The 19621-nt window shown below is 43.0% G+C and overlaps 1 protein-coding gene across 1 annotated transcript in view; it reads left to right on the top strand.

Annotated features, from left to right (window-relative positions):
• LOC308698598 (organic cation transporter protein) overlaps positions 1–17091 on the top strand; it is a gene marked incomplete at both ends in the record, with an annotated part of 28127 nt that extends 11036 nt beyond the window's left edge. Inside the window, 4 exons of the mRNA XM_081378774.1 lie at positions 1100–1268; positions 1554–1680; positions 16302–16408; positions 16872–17091. Coding sequence (XP_081234900.1) covers positions 1100–1268; positions 1554–1680; positions 16302–16408; positions 16872–17091 — 623 coding nt within the window. The remainder of the gene's footprint in view (positions 1–1099; positions 1269–1553; positions 1681–16301; positions 16409–16871) is intronic.
• Positions 17092–19621: the final 2530 nt, after the last annotated feature.

The following is a 19621-nucleotide window of genomic DNA, read 5'->3' as shown; positions in this document are numbered from 1 at the left end:
GTAGGCGGGGCTCTGACTGGGAGATGCTCTCTGGTGGTACAGGGGGAACGGCCGGTGTGGGTGGCGCAGTGGGACCTCGTAGATGTTGTAATTGCTGGGTGAGCTCGGACACCTGCGCCACAAGAGCTTGAATAGCCCGACCCGACTCGTTCATGTTCCTCTCCTGGGTATCCATCCGTGAAATGCTGGACTTGATGAACTTGATGAAAGAGGAGAAGAGGATCCGCTTGCTGCTTCCATCGCTTGGTCAGATCGTTCTGTCATGATATATTACGCGGAAGCAATGATGCAAGTAACTCTTTATTGAGGGGTCAAAAGACACAAAAATATACAGGAACTCGGGTGGGCTGGTGGCGCAGGGACTAGATGGTCTGCTGGTGGCGTGCTGGTGAAGACAGGTGACGGTGAATCCAGTGACAGTGAACATCCAGACGAGATGAGACGAACACCACGAAGACACCGAACAGGAAACTAGAATCAGGAGCAGGACTGGAGACGGCACACGATGACACACACTGACACACACCAAACAACGATCTGACAAAGAGAGGAGAGTGTGATGAGTCTTTATAGGTGAGTGAATTGGCAGCAGCTGGTGCGGGGAATGAGATCAGCTGGTGCGCTGATCAGCAGGAACGAGCAGTCACGCCCACTCACACACACCCACACACACATAACAACAAATACACGAGACACGAAGAAAACAGTGAATTCATGAACCGTGACAACTACATCCTTCTAAAGGAATTACTAATTATTTGGAACAGTATTCTGCAGTGAGGATAATGGTAGCCCACTAGTAATGCAACCAAATCCGTCCGAAGGAATTACTATCCTGTTTCTTGTTACCCAGACAGCAACATAGTGTCGGCACAGATCCGGCACAGATCCAATCTGAGATAATGTTTAGTCTGAGACCAGGCCCAGTCAGTGTCCAATGATTTGGAAATTGCGGGGTACTGATCGTTGGTTAAATGTAGATAAAAAAGCTGTGGGAAAGCTCAACTACCACTCAATTGTTTCTGGGACTGGGACTTTCTGTTTTAATGTGAGTGGAGATTATCGTATAATGTCTGTATTTTGTCTTTTAATTTTGCAGGTACTGAGTGGACGGGCCCCAAAAAGCGCATGCTGGCAGGTATCATCACAGATTATTTCTTTGGTTTTGGCTACATCCTCCTTGCAGGGGTGGCCTACCTCATCCGAGACTGGCGTAAACTGCAGTTGGCCATATCTGCCCCTGGCTTCCTCTTCGTGTTCTACATCTGGTGAGTTGCAGAGGAGCTGAAAACTCTTCTACAGGAAACACAAATAGGCCACATAGGCACATATTCACTTCTCTAATACTGCACAGGAAGAGGGAAGGAGAGAGCGGACGAGGACAATTTGGGATGTTTATAAATGTATCTTATGTAAAGACATGAGACTTAAGTGTCCAAAATTGTCCAAGTACTTTTGAGGCCACTGGAGCCTATGTTCTTGCATGTGTAGATGTATTCCTGTTATGCATGTGTTTTTTTTTGTGTGTGAGGTTTTTTTTTGTGTATTCTCAGGGTGCTTCCTAAGTCTGCCCGTTGGTTAATGGCCAGTAAGAAGCATGATGAGGCATTGGATCTAATTCGCAAGGCGGCACTTATTAATGGCAAACCTCTGGTGGACAACGACTTTGAACTCTGTCAGGTGTGGCTTACTCTTAGTCTTCCTAGTCAGATTTTTGACTATACTGACATGACTATTTTACGGAGCCCCTAAAGGGTGGTGAAAATTTTGTATTTTTCAAATCTTTTGCGTTCCCTCGCAAAGATATTTGGGTTCCCTTACAAAAACTGTGGTGAGCTCGCCTCGGATAGACATTTCCTGTTTAATGTCGAACTTGGCAGTGTTTTAGACAGCTCCGTATGTTAAAAATGTGCGTTTCATAGTGTTTGAACTTGGACTCTAATATAAAGAAATGCGGTCAGTTAATGCTTAAAAAGTTAGGTAAAGTTGGCAATATATTCACAGATTCGAACTTCCCGGATCAATATATTCGTGAGCTAAACGTTGTTAAAACACAGATGACACTGTTGTATTACAAATTTATTAAATGTTTAATTTAGTTTTTCCACTGCAATAGTATATAAACTGATAAAGTTTAATAGACTGATTTCAGATGATTATTGAGTCTCCAGCAAGAGTCTCCTTTCCTGCCAGACCTGTTTTCTCTATTGTAATCACCTTTTGTCTTTAATGGCTCGAGCCCATAGCCCCAGACGCACCTTTTGTCTTTAATGGCTCGAGCCCCAGCCCTAGATGATGAATCGTTAGTTTGATTGGATTAGCTGTAGGGGAGACTTTCACCTGTTGTCTTTAATGGCTCTGGAATTGGCTCTTGGAACTGGAGTTCCTGGCCAGTATCAGCATTTGAATAAGTTATGCTGATTCAATTGGACTGGTAGCGCTCTCAGAGTAGGGTGTGTTCATACTTAATTTACATGCTTTGTTCAGAGACTCCACCTCAATGTAATCCCTCCCCCTTGAAATGTATATAACTACTAAGCATACTGTATTAGAGTTAGATAATGTTGGATTCCTGCAGCCACGTCAACGCGAAGTCCTCAATAAAGAATAACTTTGTTTGAACGTGATCCCAACGTCTCCTGGTTTTGCGTCGATGAAAGAAAACTTTCCAACAACACCTTTTTACAATCATAGAAACTGAGACAACGAGCTACAGCCTAATTTTCCTCAAAACAAGCTTTATAATATAAACTGGTCTTTAAGCAGGCAGCTGCTTAAGTCCGAATAAGGGAATATTCAATAACTTTACTGTAACACACTGTACTTTCACCAAATTCAGTTCACACATCACTGCTCTCCTGCTGGTTATACTACAACACTTAGTTTGATATGTATAATTGTTATTCAATATTGAAATTCAATATTTCATAGTTGTTATGATTATTTATTATGAAACAAAACCAATAACTTCACCGTTATTAGAAAAAATATTCAATAACTTCACACTGTTATACAGTGTAATGCCATCAAATTCAGTAACCAAATACTTTTTTGTGGGTTTTTGCACTTTGCAGACGGTCCTTTCGTACTTGTCTTTCAGCAGCCTGCAAATAGAGATCAATTTATAATATAAAGCTCGTTTTGAGGAAAATTTGGTTGTAGCTCGTTGTCTACGTTACTATGATTGTAAATCATTTCTGTTTGTCATTTGTGTTTTAACAACGTTTTGCTCATGAGTTACTGATCTGGGAAGTTCGAATCTGTGAATATATTGCCATCCTTACTGAACTCCTAAGCACTAACTGACTGCATTTCTTTATATTTGAGTCCAAGTTCAAACACTATAAACTGCTCCATTGTTAATGTACGGAGCTGTCTGAAACACTGCCAGTGGATCATTAAACAGGAAGTGTATGTCAGAGCTCACAACAGTTTTTGTTAGGGAACACAAATATCTTTGCGCGGGAACGCAAATATCTTGGCGAGGGACCGCAAAGTTTCTCGGGGGAACGCAAAAGATTTTCAAAATAATTTTTTCACCCATCCCAATTTTTTCCCACCACTATGTCCCTTTAGGGGCTCCTTACTATTTGACTATTACTTGCATGTAAAGTGAACAAACCGTGTATCAAAACTTGTTTTCAAAGAAGATTTAAAGCATCACTTCACTCCTCCTCGGCTTCAGGCACTGCCGTTATGTGCCCATTGGCACAAGTCAAGTCAAGTCAAGTCATCTTCATTTACAGTATATAGTGCTTTTAACCAGGCGCGGATTTATGGGTGGGCTTGGGTGGGCACGTGCTCACCCAGATTGACCGGTGGCCCACCCAATCAGATTAATAAAAACTATTTAAATTTTTAATTTTAATAATAATAATAATAATAATAATAATGAATTAATAAATAATTTAATTTTAATAGTTTACTGAGGACATTTATGTACAGTAGCTATGAAAAATAGCTACAAAAGAAAAATATTATGTCTGCATATCACGTGTCAGTCCAGTGATGCTATCACGCAACACCACTCTCCGTCTGCGCACTGACTTAACGTTGTGATAGTCTACATGCGAGTCGCGTGACAGACAGATGACCTTCAGGTTTAAAGCAGCCGGGAGGGCTGACTGACATGAGTACAAGGCATAGGCCTATTTAAATTCACTACCGAAGTACCGATCTGCTAGCCTGGGTATCCTCATGCTGCCTTGCGTGCAGCACGATTTTATTCACGCTGCTAGGCAGCCTGGACACCATGGACCAGATTTTCCCCTCAAAAAGGGAACCAATCACAGAACGGGGAGGGAGCAGCAAGACGATGACGACGTCTATGCGACACACCGAAGCAGTTTGTCTATATCTATGGATCCAACATGGCATCAGACGCGAAGTTACCTTTCGATGCAGCCTTAGATAGTTTAGAACGCAAGTTTATTTCGTCTTCTTCCTCGTCGAATTTCTGTTGCTCTACATACGTCATCTGGTATAATTGAAACGATTGGCTATGAGCTACATATAGGCGCATTTGATAGACATTCGTAGCGCCCAATAAACGGCTCTGGGCATTCGTAAACCACGCCTCAAATACGAGAAAATGAACATGTGGTTCCCAGACCACGTCTCATTGAGAAGAGGTCTGACGTTAGCCAGCCGCCAGGCTACCGATCTGCTATAGTTGACATATTTATCAGGCGTGTACATAGGCGTAATTTGCAGGTGGGACATGTCCCCACCACTTTTTAAAACATCTCGCGGCATGAATGTACCAATCAATAAAACATCTCCAGTTAACTGGCAGAGCATTCATTTTGTTCGTTTTTTTAAATAAGTAGTGATGGGGACGAGACCGCCTATGCCGAGTCCGAGTCAAGACCGAGTCTTTGAAGGGTCGAGTCCGAGTCGAGACCGAGTCCGTTGGTTTTTAAATTCAGTCGAGGCCGAGTCAAGACCGAGTCTTTGAGGAAGCAAGTCCGAGTCGAGACCGAGTCTTTAGGAGTCGAGACCAAGACCATAAAAACATGTCAGTTTTCATATTCATGATTTAATATCACCCCAGTTAATAATCAACAGTTAGGCCTACAGACTAAGCTAGATTGGGAATTGTTTAGAGGAGCAGTCTTAATGTCTTAATATGGACTATGTTTTTACTATCATTAAAAAAATCCCTACCACATGCATCATCTGTCATCAACATGTTAAGCCCACCCTGACTTTTTTAATCATAGTTAGGACATGCAGAGCAAATAAAAATTTTCTAGTGGTATGTATTCTAGTGGACTAGTGATGGGGACGAGACCGCTGTGATCAGTGGCGCGGATACAATGTTTTCTTGTGTGCCTCGCGCACACGCCGCACTGTCTTCACTCGGACGCGCGCTTCAATCCGTTGCGGATACTCTCTATTCGTTCTGGTGAAATCACAAAACATAATGCACACAAAGTGTCCCTGCTTGATATACAACCACTGATGAACATAATCGGTTTTGATGAGAAAAAAAAAAAACAGATTAGTGCGGATTAGAACCCAGAACCTCTGACACAGTTGGCGAAAGTTCTACCACTGGACCATTAAGGTACATTGGTACAATCGATTGCTGGACAACGTAATGTTATCATATATTATATCTGATTTAGCAAAGTTACGCCACTGGGCATGTATATAAGCTTAAAAAACCGAGGCCCCTCCGTATATTCACTAGGCCCACCTATTAATGACGTTCTGTATCCGCCACTGCTTTTAACATTGATCATTAGTTATTAACTTAAGGGGCGCTAACACGACACCGTTTTAACAGAAAACTCTTTAAGTTCTCTCTAATCAATCTTTAAAAACGAGAACCTGTGAGAACGCTGATGGCGTGCATATGCGTATTACGAGTTCAGTCTATAGGTATGCGCATTTGAATATATGTGCGCAGGCATATAGTCCTTTCCAACAAACCAACCCTCAACAAACTACTTGTCTGGCCTTAAAATGTATAACACAGAATTTTTATCGCTTCCACGTAGCCATGCAAACCAGAACTATCCCGACAACGCTTTATAGAGAGGTAAAAGGGAGGGGAGGGAGGCCTTCACAGGGGAGAGACTAGTTGACACTTCAGGACTACATTGTTGTCGCATCCAGGCACAGGTCCTTCATCAGATCTGGATACAGCCGACTGCGGTAAACCTCGGGATAAACAGAGAGACTAATAATAGTGTAGACGCCATTCTTTTTCTGATGTAACGAGTACATCAGGATTTATGGGAAGTGTTTCCAGTTCCAGCTGATCTAATCTATGCATCCTGACATTGAATTATAGAAGTCTATAATGTGTTATGTGTATGCTAGGTCAAAGAGATGTGTTTTTAGTCTAGTTTTGAACTGACAGAGTGTGTCTGCTTCCCGGACAATGTTAGGAAGACTGTTCCAAAGTTTTGGTGCTAAATAGGAAAAGGATCTACCGCCAGCAGTCGATTTGGATATTCTGGGTATTATCAACTGGCCGGAATTTTGAGATTGCAATAGACGTGAAGGATTATAATGCATTAAGAGCTCGCTCAAGTACTGTGGAGCTAAACCATTTAGTGCTAAGTAAGTTATCAGCAATATTTTAAAATTTATACAATGTTTAATAGGGAGCCAATGTAGTGCTGACAGAACTGGGCTAATATGGTCATACTTCCTGGTTCTGGTAAGAACTCTAGCTGCTGCATTTTGGACCAGCTGTAATTTGTTTATTTAGCGTGCAGGGCAACCACCCATAAGAGCATTACAATAATCTAGCCTTGATGTCAGGAACGCATGAACTAATTGTTCCGCATTTGTCAATGAGAGCATATGACGTAATTTAGATATATTTTTAAGATGGAAAAATGTGGTTTTACAGATACTAGACACAGATTCCTAACCGACGACGAAGACTTGACCGAGCAGCCATGAAGTGTTAGACAGTATTCTAGGTTATTATGTGAGGAAGTTTTTTTGTCCAATAATTAGAATCTCTGTTTTTTCAGAATTAAGTTGTAGGAAATTACAAGTCATCCAATTTTTTATATCAGCTATACATTCCGTTAATTTTGTGAATTGGCAAGTTTCGTCAGGGCGTGAAGAAATATAGAGCTGAGTATCATCAGCATAACAGTGAAAACTAATGCCATGCTTCCTAATGATATCTCCCAAGGGTAATATGTACAGAGTGAACAGCAACGGTCCTAGTACTGAGCCTTGTGGTACGCCATACTAAACTTGTGATCGATAAGACATCTCTTAATTTACTGCTACAAACTGATAACGGTCAGATAAGTGTGATTTAAACCATGCTAGTGCAATTCCACTAATGCCAACATAATTTTCGAGTCTATTTAAAAGAATGTTGTGGTCAATAGTACCAAATGCAGCACTAAGATCGAGTAACACCAATAGCAAGATACAACCACGATCGGATGAGCAAATAATTTGTGACTCTGAGAGCAGTCTCAGTAATATGGTATGGTCTAAATCCTGACTGAAAATCCTCGCAGATATAATTTCTTTCTAAAAAGCAACATAGTTGCGAGGATACCGCCTTTTCTAGTATCTTTGACAGAAAAGGTAGATTCGAGATCGGTCTGTAATTGACTAATTCTGTATGATCAAGTTACGTTTTTTTTAACAAGCGGTTTGATCATAGCCAGCTTAAAAGTTTTTGGTACATATCCTAATGACAAAGATGAATTAACGATATTAAGAAGAGGATCTATGACCTCTGGAAACATCTCTTTCAGTAGCTTAGTCGGTATAGGGTTTAACATACATGTTGTCGATTTAGATGATTTAACGAGTTTAGAAAATTCTTCCTCACCTATAGCAATAAATGAATCGAATTTTTCCTTAGTGAGACTACAATGCACTCCCTGATGCGGTACTGTAGCGTAGTTTCATAGTTATCATTTTCTCCCTGATATTATCAATTTTATAAGTGAAGAAGTTCATTAAGTCATTACTGCTGTGCTGCTTGTAAACTTCTGGGCTTGAAGCTTGAAGCTGGACTTTTAAGGCCTCTATGCAATCAAGCATACTATTATCATATTCATATTGCACAACACAACATGGGGTTAGGCTTAACTTGGAAATCAATCTGAAAAGAAATCTTAAAGGAATAATAATTTGTCATCATTCATTTACTTATGTCACTTAATCCCATGGAGCAAAAAATGAAAATGAAATACAATAAATAGAAACTCTAGCTTCAAAAAACAGCACAAAAGCATCCTATAGCCAGGGTTTTCGAACCCTTCTAAGACCTTCCCCAGCATTGCTCATTTTAGATCTACCTTATTTAACAAAACTGAATTAATTCATGAGCTGATTAGTTGGGTACTTCATGACCTGAACTGGGTATGTCCAAGGGAAACATCCCAAATGTTCTGATCTTTTCTTCCATTCTGTGACAGACATACTTAACAGACATACTGTGAAACAGATTATTTAAAAAGTTGTTGATTGGATGGGGGCAGATCTGAATGTAAGCTTGCAGTCGATAGTAAGAAAGGTGCAGGGTTTAAGCAGAGTGATTGGAGAAGTCCGGAAGTTAGGGAAGAGATGACAAATGCCTAACCCACCACCCACCTAACCTTTGACACCACTTTGCTAATTTTTGAAGTGAACTTTTGCCTGTATGTGTCATAGTTGTATTCAAGGCGAGGAAGCAATAATGCAAGTAAAAGTATTTATTTAGAATTCTCAAAGTCAGATAAACACAGAACAAACACGATGGCAGTTGAGTGGCGCAGGGACCTCGACAGGCAATACAGAAGATGACGGCAGTGAATGGTGGAGTCCGTGAATGAAACAGATGACGTAAATCCAGAACTGGAGCGAGGAACACACAGCAACACCAAACGGGAACACCGACTCACGAACACGCCAGACTGAAGCACAACGGGGAACGCCAAACAGGAACAGGATACAACCCGAGGAGACTTCACAACGATCTGACAATGAGAGGACAGAGAACGTGAGTATAAGAAGGCGCGTTGATCAGCTGCAGCTGGCGCCGTTAGTGAGCTACAGTTGTCACCACTGATCAGCGGTGACGATCTGGACCACGCCCACACACACACACACACACACACACACACACACACAACAACAACGACACGAGACAAGAAGAAGACTGTGAATTGAAGAAGACTGTGAAGAAGAGTGAATTCATGAACCGTGACAGTACCCCCCCTCCTAGGAACGCCTCCTGGCTTCCCCAGACTCCCTTACCTGTTGATTGTAATCATCGATAAGGGAATGATCCAGGATGTCTCTAGCAGGTACCCAACTTCTCTCCTCCGGACCGTAACCCTTCCAGTCCACCAAGTACTGAAATCCTCCGTCTTGAGTCCAGAATACGATTAGCCGAATATGTAGGTTCCCCATCTACGAGTCGCGGCGGGGGGGGGGGGGGGGGGGGAACCGGGGCAGGCGGATTAATATGAGAACGAAAAACGGGCTTTATTTTAGATGCATGAAAGATGGGATGAATTCTCCTGTACGCTGGTTGAAGATTAAGGCGGACTGCCACCGGGCTAATGATTTTGGTGACAGTGAACGGGCCAAAGAATTTGGGAGCAAGCTTATTAGAAACGGAGCGGAGAGGAATATTCTTGGTAGAAAGCCAAACTTTTTGACCAACGACGTATATGGGAGGCTTAGACTGGTGGCGATCGGCTTTAGCCTTGGTGCGCGCCCCCACTTGGAGTAGAGTCTCACGGGCTCTAGTCCATGTGCGTTGACACCTCTGGACGAAGGCGTGAGCAGAGGGGACCGCGACTTCGGATTCCAGACTGGGAAAAATTGGTGGCTGGTAACCTAAACTACACTCGAACGGTGATAGGCCCGTGGATGACACTGGTAACGCATTTTGAGCGTACTCCATCATTGAAAGTTGTTGGCTCCATGAGGAAGGATTCTTGGAGACCAAACATCGCAACACCCTTTCCAGATCTTGGTTGGCTCTCTCGGTTTGGCCATTGCTCTGGGGATGAAACCCTGAGGACAGACTGACAGTCGCTCCCAGTAATCTACAAAACTCTCGCCAAAATTTGGACACAAACTGGGGTCCTCTGTCGGAAACCACGTCCATCGGGAGGCCATGTAAGTGAAAGACGTGGTCTACAACGGTCAACGCTGTCTCCTTGGCTGAGGGTAATTTGGGCAAGGAAATGAAATGAGCCGCCTTCGAGAACCGGTCCACCACAGTCAAAACAACCGTATTGCCCTGAGAGGGTGGGAGGGCGGTGATAAAATCTAGCGCTATATGGGACCAGGGTCTCGAAGGGACAGGCAGCGGTTGAAGTAACCCATCTGGGGGTCGATTGGAAGTCTTACCAGTGGCACAAACCGAGCAAGCCAAAACAAAACTGTGAATGTCGCGAGCCATAAGTGGCCACGAGAATCGTTGCTTGACTAAAAAACTAGTGCGATTAACTCCTGGATGACAAGCCACGTTGGATCAATGCCCCCACTGAATGACGTCAGACCGTAATCCCTCCAGCGCGCAACCGGGCGGAGGCGTTACCCCTTCTAAGGCCGTCCTGACCTTCGATTCGACCTCCCATGTGAGTGTGGAGACAAATAGGGTCTCGGGTAAAATGCACTCGGGAGAAGACGGGCGTTCGGAACGGTCAAAAATACGCGATAAAGAATCGGGTTTGATGTTTTTGGAACCCGGGCGGTACGAGAGAGAAAAATCTAAACGACCGAAAAAAAGTGCCCACCGAGCCTGTCTGGAGTTCAATCTTTTGGCGGTTCTGATAAATTCCAGATTCTTGTGATCGGTCCAGACGATAAAAGGTACCCCCGACCCTTCTAACCAATGACGCCATTCTTCCAACACTAACTTGACTGCCAACAACTCCCTGTTACCGATGTCATAGTTACGTTCGGCAGGTGATAAACGATGGGACAAAAACGCGCAGGGATGCATCTTGTCATCTGTGGGAGAACGTTGGGATAGCACTGCTCCTACCCCCACCTCTGACGCATCGACCTCCACCACGAACTGACGTGAAGGATCAGGGGCTATTAAGATGGGGGCTGAAAAAAAGCGGCCTTTCAGTTTGGCAAACACAGCCTCGGCTGTGTCTGACCACCTGAACGTAGTTCTGGGGGAGGTCAAGGCAGTCAGAGGCGCGGCTAGTTGGCTGAAGTTGTGAATAAAACGCCGGTAGAAGTCGGCGAACCCCAGAAACTTCTGTAGGGCCTTACGGGAATCTGGACTTGGCCACTCTACCACAGCCTTAACCTTCTCAGGATCCATGCGTACTCCCTCAGACGAAATGATGTACCCTAGGAAAGGAACAGACTGTGCATGAAAAGCGCATTTCTCCGCCTTGACAAAAAACCCATTCTCTAGCAACCTCTGAAACACTCGTCTGACGTGTTGAACGTGTTCCTGGAGAGACGAAGAAAAAATCAATATGTCATCCAGGTAAACATATATGAACTGATCGACCATGTCTCTCAACACGTCATTGACGAGTGCCTGAAAAACTGCTGGGTAGTTGGAAAGACCAAACGGCATAACCAAGTATTCAAAGTGACCCCTGGGGGTGTTGAAAGCGGTTTTCCATTCATCCCCCTTCCTGATGCGAACCAAATGATATGCATTACGTAAATCCAATTTTGTGAAGACTGATGCTCCCTGCAACCTCTCGAAGGCTGAAGACATCAATGGCAAAGGATAAGTATTCTTTACCGTGATGCTGTTCAACCCCCGGTAATCAATGCAAGGTCGCAAAGAACCATCCTTCTTCCCCACAAAAAAGAACCCCGCCCCCGCTGGAGAAGAGGAAGGACGGATGAACCCTGTTGCTAGAGAATCAGAAATATATTTCTCCATAGCCTCCCTTTCTGGAGCAGAAAGCGAATATAACTTGCCTTTAGGCAGAGACTTACCTGGCAGTAAATCTATGGCACAGCCGTAGGGACGATGCGGAGGAAGAGAAGCAGCACGAGACTTACTGAACACTTCCTTCAGGTCGCGGTACTCTGCGGGCACGTTAGACAAATCCACTGCCTCCTCATGAAACACAGAGACAGAGACAGACGGACAGGCAGACACTAGACAAGACTCATGACATTGACTGCTCTATGCGAGAATGGATCTTTGATGCCAGTCTATTTTAGGATTGTGAAGTGTTAACCATGGATGACCCAGAACAACAGGTGCGAGAGGAGAGTTCATGAGCAAGAATGACAGGGTTTCCGTATGGTTGCCAGATGTGATAAGAGTAACGGGGCCAGTGGTGTGTGAAATATTGGGGAGTTCTTGACCGTTAAGAGCGTTGACTGAAATCTTGTGTGACAGTTGGCTGACCGGAATCTGAAGTCGGTGTGCAAAATTATAGTCCATGAAATTACCTTCGGCGCCAGAATCCAGTAAAGCTTGACAGGTGTGAGTGTGTGTTGCACATCTCAGTCTTACCGGGAGGAGCGTAGATGTTGATGAGGTCTTCTCGGCGGAGATCCCACCCGACAGTAGCCTCATAGTTACTGGTGTTCAAGGACAAGCATTAAGCTGGTTCAGATCATACCTATCTGACCGATACCATTTTGTCTATTTAAATGGAGAAAAATCGATCATAACTCCAGTAAACTATGGAGTGCCGCAAGGATCTGTGTTAGGCCCTCTATTATTCTCAATATATATGCTGCCACTTGGAAATATTATAAGGAAACATGGAATTAGTTTCCATTGTTATGCTGATGACACTCAAATATATATTTCATCACGGCCGGATGAAAACGCTAAATTATCCAAATTGACAGAGTGTGTTAAAGATATAAAAGATTGGATGACGCGCAATTTTCTTTTATTAAATCCAGACAAGACAGAGGTAATACTTATCGGTTCAAAAGACCGCCCACAAAACCTCTCACAATACAACTTTAACATAGTAGGATGTCCTGTTACTTTATCCTCTACAGTAAAAGACCTGGGTGTTATACTTGACTGCAATCTGTCTTTTGAAAATCATATTTCATATGTTACAAAAACAGCCTTTTTCCACCTTAGAAACATTGCTAAGCTATCGTAATATGCTATCTGTTTCTGATGCAGAAAAGTTAGTTCATGCGTTCATGACCTCGAGACTAGATTACTGTAATGCTTTATTAGCTGGTTGTCCTGCATCCTCAATAAACAAGCTACAGTTAGTCCAAAATGCCGCCGCTAGAGTTCTTACTAGATCAAGAAAATTTGACCATATAACACCAATTTTATCATCACTACATTGGTTAACTATAAAGTTCCGTATTAATTACAAGGTATTGCTACTGACTTATAAAGCCCTAAACGGCTTAGCTCCAGTTTATTTAACGGATCTTCTATCGCCCTATAATCCATCGCGCTCTTTAAGATCACTAAATTCGAGGCTTTTGGTCATACCTAGGATATCCAGATCAACCAAGGGAGGGAGATAATTTTCACATTTAGCTCCAAAACTCTGGAATAGCCATCCTGATACTGTTCGTTGCTCAGACTCGCTCTCCCAGTTTAAAACTAGATTAAAGACGCATCTCTTCAGCCAGGCATTCATATAATATTTTTAATCTTACAGTTAAATCCGGTCTCTAGTTCATAAACGCCAGAGGAGAACTGGCCCCCGACTGAGCCTGGGTTCTCCCAAGGTTTTTTTTTCTCCATTAGGTCACCTGATGGAGTTTTTCGGTTCCTTGCCACAGTTGCCTTTGGCTTGCTCAGTTGGGGATACTTAATTTAATTAATCAATCAACAATACTATTGATGAGCATTACTAAACGTGGACGTTTTACACTAGAAACAAACACTGATGTACTATTTTATTTAATACTGTGAAGCTGCTTTGATACAATCTGTATTGTGAAAAGCGCTATATAAATAAAGTTGACTTGACTTGACTTGACTGTCGGGTTTGACCTTTTACTGGGCAGACGTTGAGATAGTGCCCTGCCCCTCCACAGCAAAGGCAGAGTCCCTGGGATCTCCGCCTTTCCTTCTCCTCCCGGGAAAGCCGAGCTCTCCCCACCTGCATGGGCTCATGATCGAAGACGGGGCTGACCGTGTCCCCGCCACTGGAATTTAGACCCTCGGCTCCTCCCTGTGATCTGCTCGGGAGAACACGTCGCTCCACTCTGGTTAACCGTGCATCCACACTCAACGCGAGGTCGATTAAACCATTAAGAGTCTTTGGGAGGTCCAGGACGTAGATCTCTTTCTGGACACGGTCAGCCAGCCCATGCAGGAACATGTCCCACTGCGCCTCCTCGTTCCAGTGGCACTCTGCCGCCAAGGTCCAGAACTCGATGGAATAGTCCGATACGGAATGATTACCTTGACGAAGGTCGGCGAGTATTCTGGCCGCCTCTCTTTCCGCTATGGATCTCGGCGGAGAGTGCCTGGAATGAGTCGCAGCATGGATCTTGGTTCTCCCACACCGCTGTCCCGCATAATGCCGCTCTTCCAGTCAGTAGTGTCAGAACAAATGGTACCTTAGATCGTTCACCGTTGAAGGTCTTCGGTTGCAATGAGAAGTGCATAGAGCAACGAGTAAGAAATTCTCTGCAGTAGCTGGGTTCTCCTGAGTAGGACTCGGGAACAGGCAGGCGTGGTTCTGACTGGAAGAGGGATGCTGGTGGTGTGGGGGAATTGGTGGTGTGGGTGGCGCAGTGGGAGCTCTTAGATGTTGAAACTGCTGGGTGAGCTCGGACACCTGCGCCACTAAAGCTTGAACTGCACGCCCCGTATTCGTGAGGCTCTCCTCCTGGGAATCCATCCTGGAGATGCTGCGGGCGATGAAATCATCCAGAGTCATTGCGGGACTACTTGCTGCTTCCATTTGAAGGTCAGATCGTTCTGTCATAGTTGTACTCAAGGCGAGGAAGCAATAATGCAAATAAAAGTATTTATTTAGAATTCTCAAAGTCAGATAAACACAGAACAAACACGATGGCAGTTGAGTGGGGCAGGGACCTCGACAGGCAACACAGAAGATGACAGCGGTGAATGGTGGAGTCCGTGAATGAAACAGATGGCGTAAATCCAGAACTGGAGCGAGGAACACACAGCAACACCAAACGGGAACACCGACTCACGAACACGCCAGACTGAAGCACAACGGGGAACGCCAAACAGGAACAGGATACAACACGAGGAGACTGCATAACGATCTGACAATGAGAGGACAGAGAACGTGAGTATAAGAAGGTGCGTTGATCAGCTGCAGCTGGCGCCGTTAGTGAGCTACAGCTGTCACCACTGATCAGCGGTGACGATCTGGACCACGCCCACACACACACAACAACAACGACACGAGACAAGAAGAAGACAGTGAATTCATGAACCGTGACAGTATGAGGATTAGATTTACTGTTTTTCGACTGCCACTGTGAATTTGAGAATGTGAATAATGAATGACACATCTGGTGTGCAATACCTGTTAGTTCTCGTCCAGTCAACCAGCTGCCAAGGATTCCAAAAATTGTACAATGTTTAGTAGGCTTTAGGAGCTTATTGGAGGGAAAGATTACAAATGAATAACATAAATTTTGTTGTTTCTCACACAAATCATATGGTTTCAGAAGAGTTACAATAGTGGACTAAGAACTGATTTTATGATACTTTCATATTGCATTTTTGTCCATTTGTGTTTTGTGTCACAAAGTCCACATTCATTGTAATTGTAATGGAATGGAAGAGTGACGAGTAGTTTTTTGTTCTGGGGGAGAATGGCATACAGGTTTGGAACAACATGACGATGAGTAAATAATGGAAGAATTTTCAGACCCACTCTATATTAGATGTCTTTAACTACTATGTACTAACATTTAAAGTAAACATTTTATACAATGCTCTTATTGTGTACATACATGTTTTTACGCTGTGCTTATATTATTATAATTACCTGCATGTAATTATACCTTTAATTAATTTCAGTAATTGCATCTATATTTACACTGTTGACCCTTCCCTTACACCATAATATCCACCCTTAAACCTACCCATACCACTAAACCTGTCCCTAACCTTACCCATATCCCTTTTGCAATAAATCAAAACTACGTACATTGTACTTATTTTTTTATATAAGTACATACAAGTTAAAGACACCTTATATAAAGTGCGACCGAATTTTCATTTTTGGATGAACTTACATAATATGGAGCTATGGAGTTGTATTTGCATCTGGCATGTAACAGAGTTACAGTTCTCTGCAGAAATGAATATTCAAAATAGTCTCCAACTTGTACTACGGAGTTATGTAGTTTAAGAATACCTTAAGTTAAAATGGGTTTGTTTTGTTTTGCAGAGCACTAAAAACTCAGAGAAAATGCAACACCTGAGGAAGTACACTGTCATCGATCTGGTCCGAACGCCCAGAATGAGGAAGCAGTCCCTCATTCTCTTCTACTTGTGGTAAAAATGCACAGTTAACTGTAAACAACCCAACTTAAATTGGGTTGAGAATTAATTATTTAACATTTGGACTTTTAGGAACCATTGTTCCTATGTTCAAAGTTCAGGTCTAGAATTCTCAGTGTAAAAATGTAACAATACAAAGGAGGTATGAATTTGAAGCTAATTTGCAGCTATTGAGTAAAGGGGGTTTGGTAATGCTCTAATTCAGTCGTATATTCCAGCATTTCCTGCTGGGAAATGTGGCTCTCATTTCCATAAGTTTTGCATGTTTCTCTTTTATGTTTCATAAAAATTATGATAATAACATAAAACTTTCTGCCATAGTTCTGAAGTTGTTGTTTTCTCCCCCTTTCATTCATTCATTTTTAGAACTTACAGAGGGTGCTTCATAACAGGAATTACCTACATTCCTGCTTCACAAGATGGTGGCATTTGATTATGCTGATTTTGTTTGTTACAGGTTTGTGAACGTCCTGGTCTACTATGGGCTGTCACTCAATATTTCAGACTTTGGTATGAATATCTACCTGACACAGATGATATTTGGCTTGGTGGAGATGCCAGCACGTACCATTACTCTCTTCACCCTAAACCGCTCACGCAGGATATCCCAGTTAGCATTCTTGACAGTAGGCGGCCTGGCCTGCCTTCTAACCATATTGATACCAGATGGTAGGTGAAAAACCTAATCTTTAACTAGAATTCTAAAATCATTTTGACTCTAAACGTCCCCCTTTTCACTGGTTGTTATAATTGATCTAATGTTGTGCCAGTGATATTTGTTTTGTATTAGTACTTCTGAAAACTTAAGTTGGTTACTGACATTGTGCCTTTGACATTAGTGTTTCCTGGTTTGAGATCTGCAGGTTTTCCTTTTTTCAGCCCAGAACCACCTTTTCTGTAGTAGAAACAGTTACAGGTTGAGCACCAGTTCTGGCACACTGTTGGTGGGAAGTAAAAGGGGAGCATGCTTATTGTTTCTCTATAGGCCATTGAGATACTGTATCTAGAAATTCACAACATTTCAAATTTAAGAACGTCCTTTTCCTACAGTTTGTGGTTTCTTGCCGATGCTCTGTTAAAATAAAGATACCCAAAGGACGTTGGCATGCAAAGCAACAGTGTGGAAAATTTACCATTGGTTTTACCTGATACATAATAATTCCCTCCAATAAACAGACCACAGTCTCCATTTGATGTAATGATGTCATAACTCCTCAGTGATCATGCCATTGTTTGCTACTGTTGATGGAGCAAAGCCTGGAGAATTGTGGGTCACATTTAAAAACCGGGACTTACACAAACTGTTTATATAATTTGGAGGAAAAAAAATACCATAATTGAAATAAGGATTCAAAATAAAGATTATTATGGGTAACCTTCCCCTCCAGGCAATCAGGTGTTGTGAAACAAGATCATCTCTTTCTTTCATAACAAACCTCACCCATCCTTAATTTTGTTCTCATAGATCTGTCCATTGTTCGCACTGTACTTGCCATGGTGGGCAAGTTTGGCATCACAGCATCACTGTCCATTGTGTACATTTACTCAGCAGAGGTCTTCCCAACAGTCATCAGGTGAGCAAGGGCAAGTGTTTCATAAAGTGTTATAACTTTATACTCAAAGCTGCTTGGCTTTCTTTAAATATGAAAAATATGAAAAACTTGGACAGTAATATAATTCAGTCATTAAAGCAGAATGAATAATCATAAGGTTCTATAATCTGAGCTGTTCCAAAAAACTAGTGATTTGCACGTTTGCATGTAAACTTAGTTTTAGTGTTAGTGTGAGTTTTAGGCAGCCGACATCACAGTATGTGACAGTGCTTGCACCTGTGTCAAAAGTGCGACCTATGTTTACATTTTCATTTGGCTATGGTGGTCATGGATGCATTCAGAGTAGCAGTCGCATTTATGTTGGTGCAAACCCTTTTCGTCTGTTTGAGGACGGCGCGGGTAATGTCCTCCTTTTGATGAGGAAAATCATCGGTAGATGCGTTGGGGTAGTGCTCTAAAAAGAGGGTCAGTTTGTCTGCATATTTACTTTAGCACGTCTCCCAGTCGATGTTCTCCTGTAATTTTCTGGTTTTGTAATCTAAAGTTACATTTAACAGGTGCTCTACCTCCTGGTCAGTCCATTCGAATGATGATCCTGGCGCCATCTTTGTTCAAAAGAGAAAGAGGAAGTGATTTGTTGCTGTTGTTGCTATTTTCGGGATTCTGATTGGCTAACGTGGGCTTGGGCTTCTCGTTACACTGCCACCTACAGGTTTGGCATGCTCTTGATGGCATATACACACGGGTTCATGTAAACAAACACTTTTCTGAAAACTGACAGGTGGGCATGATGTTATTTTTGAAAACGGAGAGGGTGAAATGTCCATTTATGAAAATAGCCGGCCATGTGTAAACATAGCCTTAAGGCCCGTACACACCGGGACGAATATCGGCGCGCGTTATTCGCCAGCGTTTTTCAACGCGTTTTTTGTGTTCACACCCAAGCGATTTTCGCTGACGATGAGCCGAGTGAACATGCAAATTCATTCCCTGACATTAGATGGCACTTAATACCACTCCATAACAGTTCTCTTTTATCAAGATTTTTGTAGTCGCTGTCGCGTTTGTCACAGTTCTTTATGTTCCGACACCAACGAGACCAGCAGCTCTACATTCATCTTGCCTTGCATCTTCCTCGTCTTATTTCTTCCCGGCAGTGTTTAGACCAGGGGGGCAGGGTTTTCTATTATTTTGAAGGTACCCCCGGGCGCCGCCATTGGCTAGCGGACCCCCACCTGCTGTTAGCATCCCATTGACTCCCATTCATTTTGGCGTCACTTTGACAGTGAATAACTTCACATCTGAGGCGTTTAAAGACTCCATTTGTCCATTATTTATTTCTAAAGAAACACGAAAATGTATAAAAGGCTTCATTACCTTGTAGCTTCCGTTATGGCCCCGTAGAAGCAATTTTTGTAAAAATAGGCTAACGATTGCGTCATAACCACGCGACTCTCTGTCGCACAGTAGAGAATTACCGTATGGACAGGAGGACAAGCTTGCGCGCAATCGGGGGGACGTGGAGGCAAAGTGACAAAATAATTAATCAGAATACATAGCAAACGTTGCTCCTGCTCCTAGCTCATGGACAGCTCCTACTCACGATCTCCGTCTCTGCAAGTTTCGGAAGGGAATGATTCAGATTTCTCTTGGC

The sequence above is a fragment of the Scardinius erythrophthalmus genome (genome assembly GCF_964197995.2).
Source record: "Scardinius erythrophthalmus genome assembly, chromosome: 11".
NCBI lineage: Eukaryota > Metazoa > Chordata > Actinopteri > Cypriniformes > Leuciscidae > Scardinius > Scardinius erythrophthalmus.
This window is presented reverse-complemented; position numbering and strand designations above follow the sequence as displayed.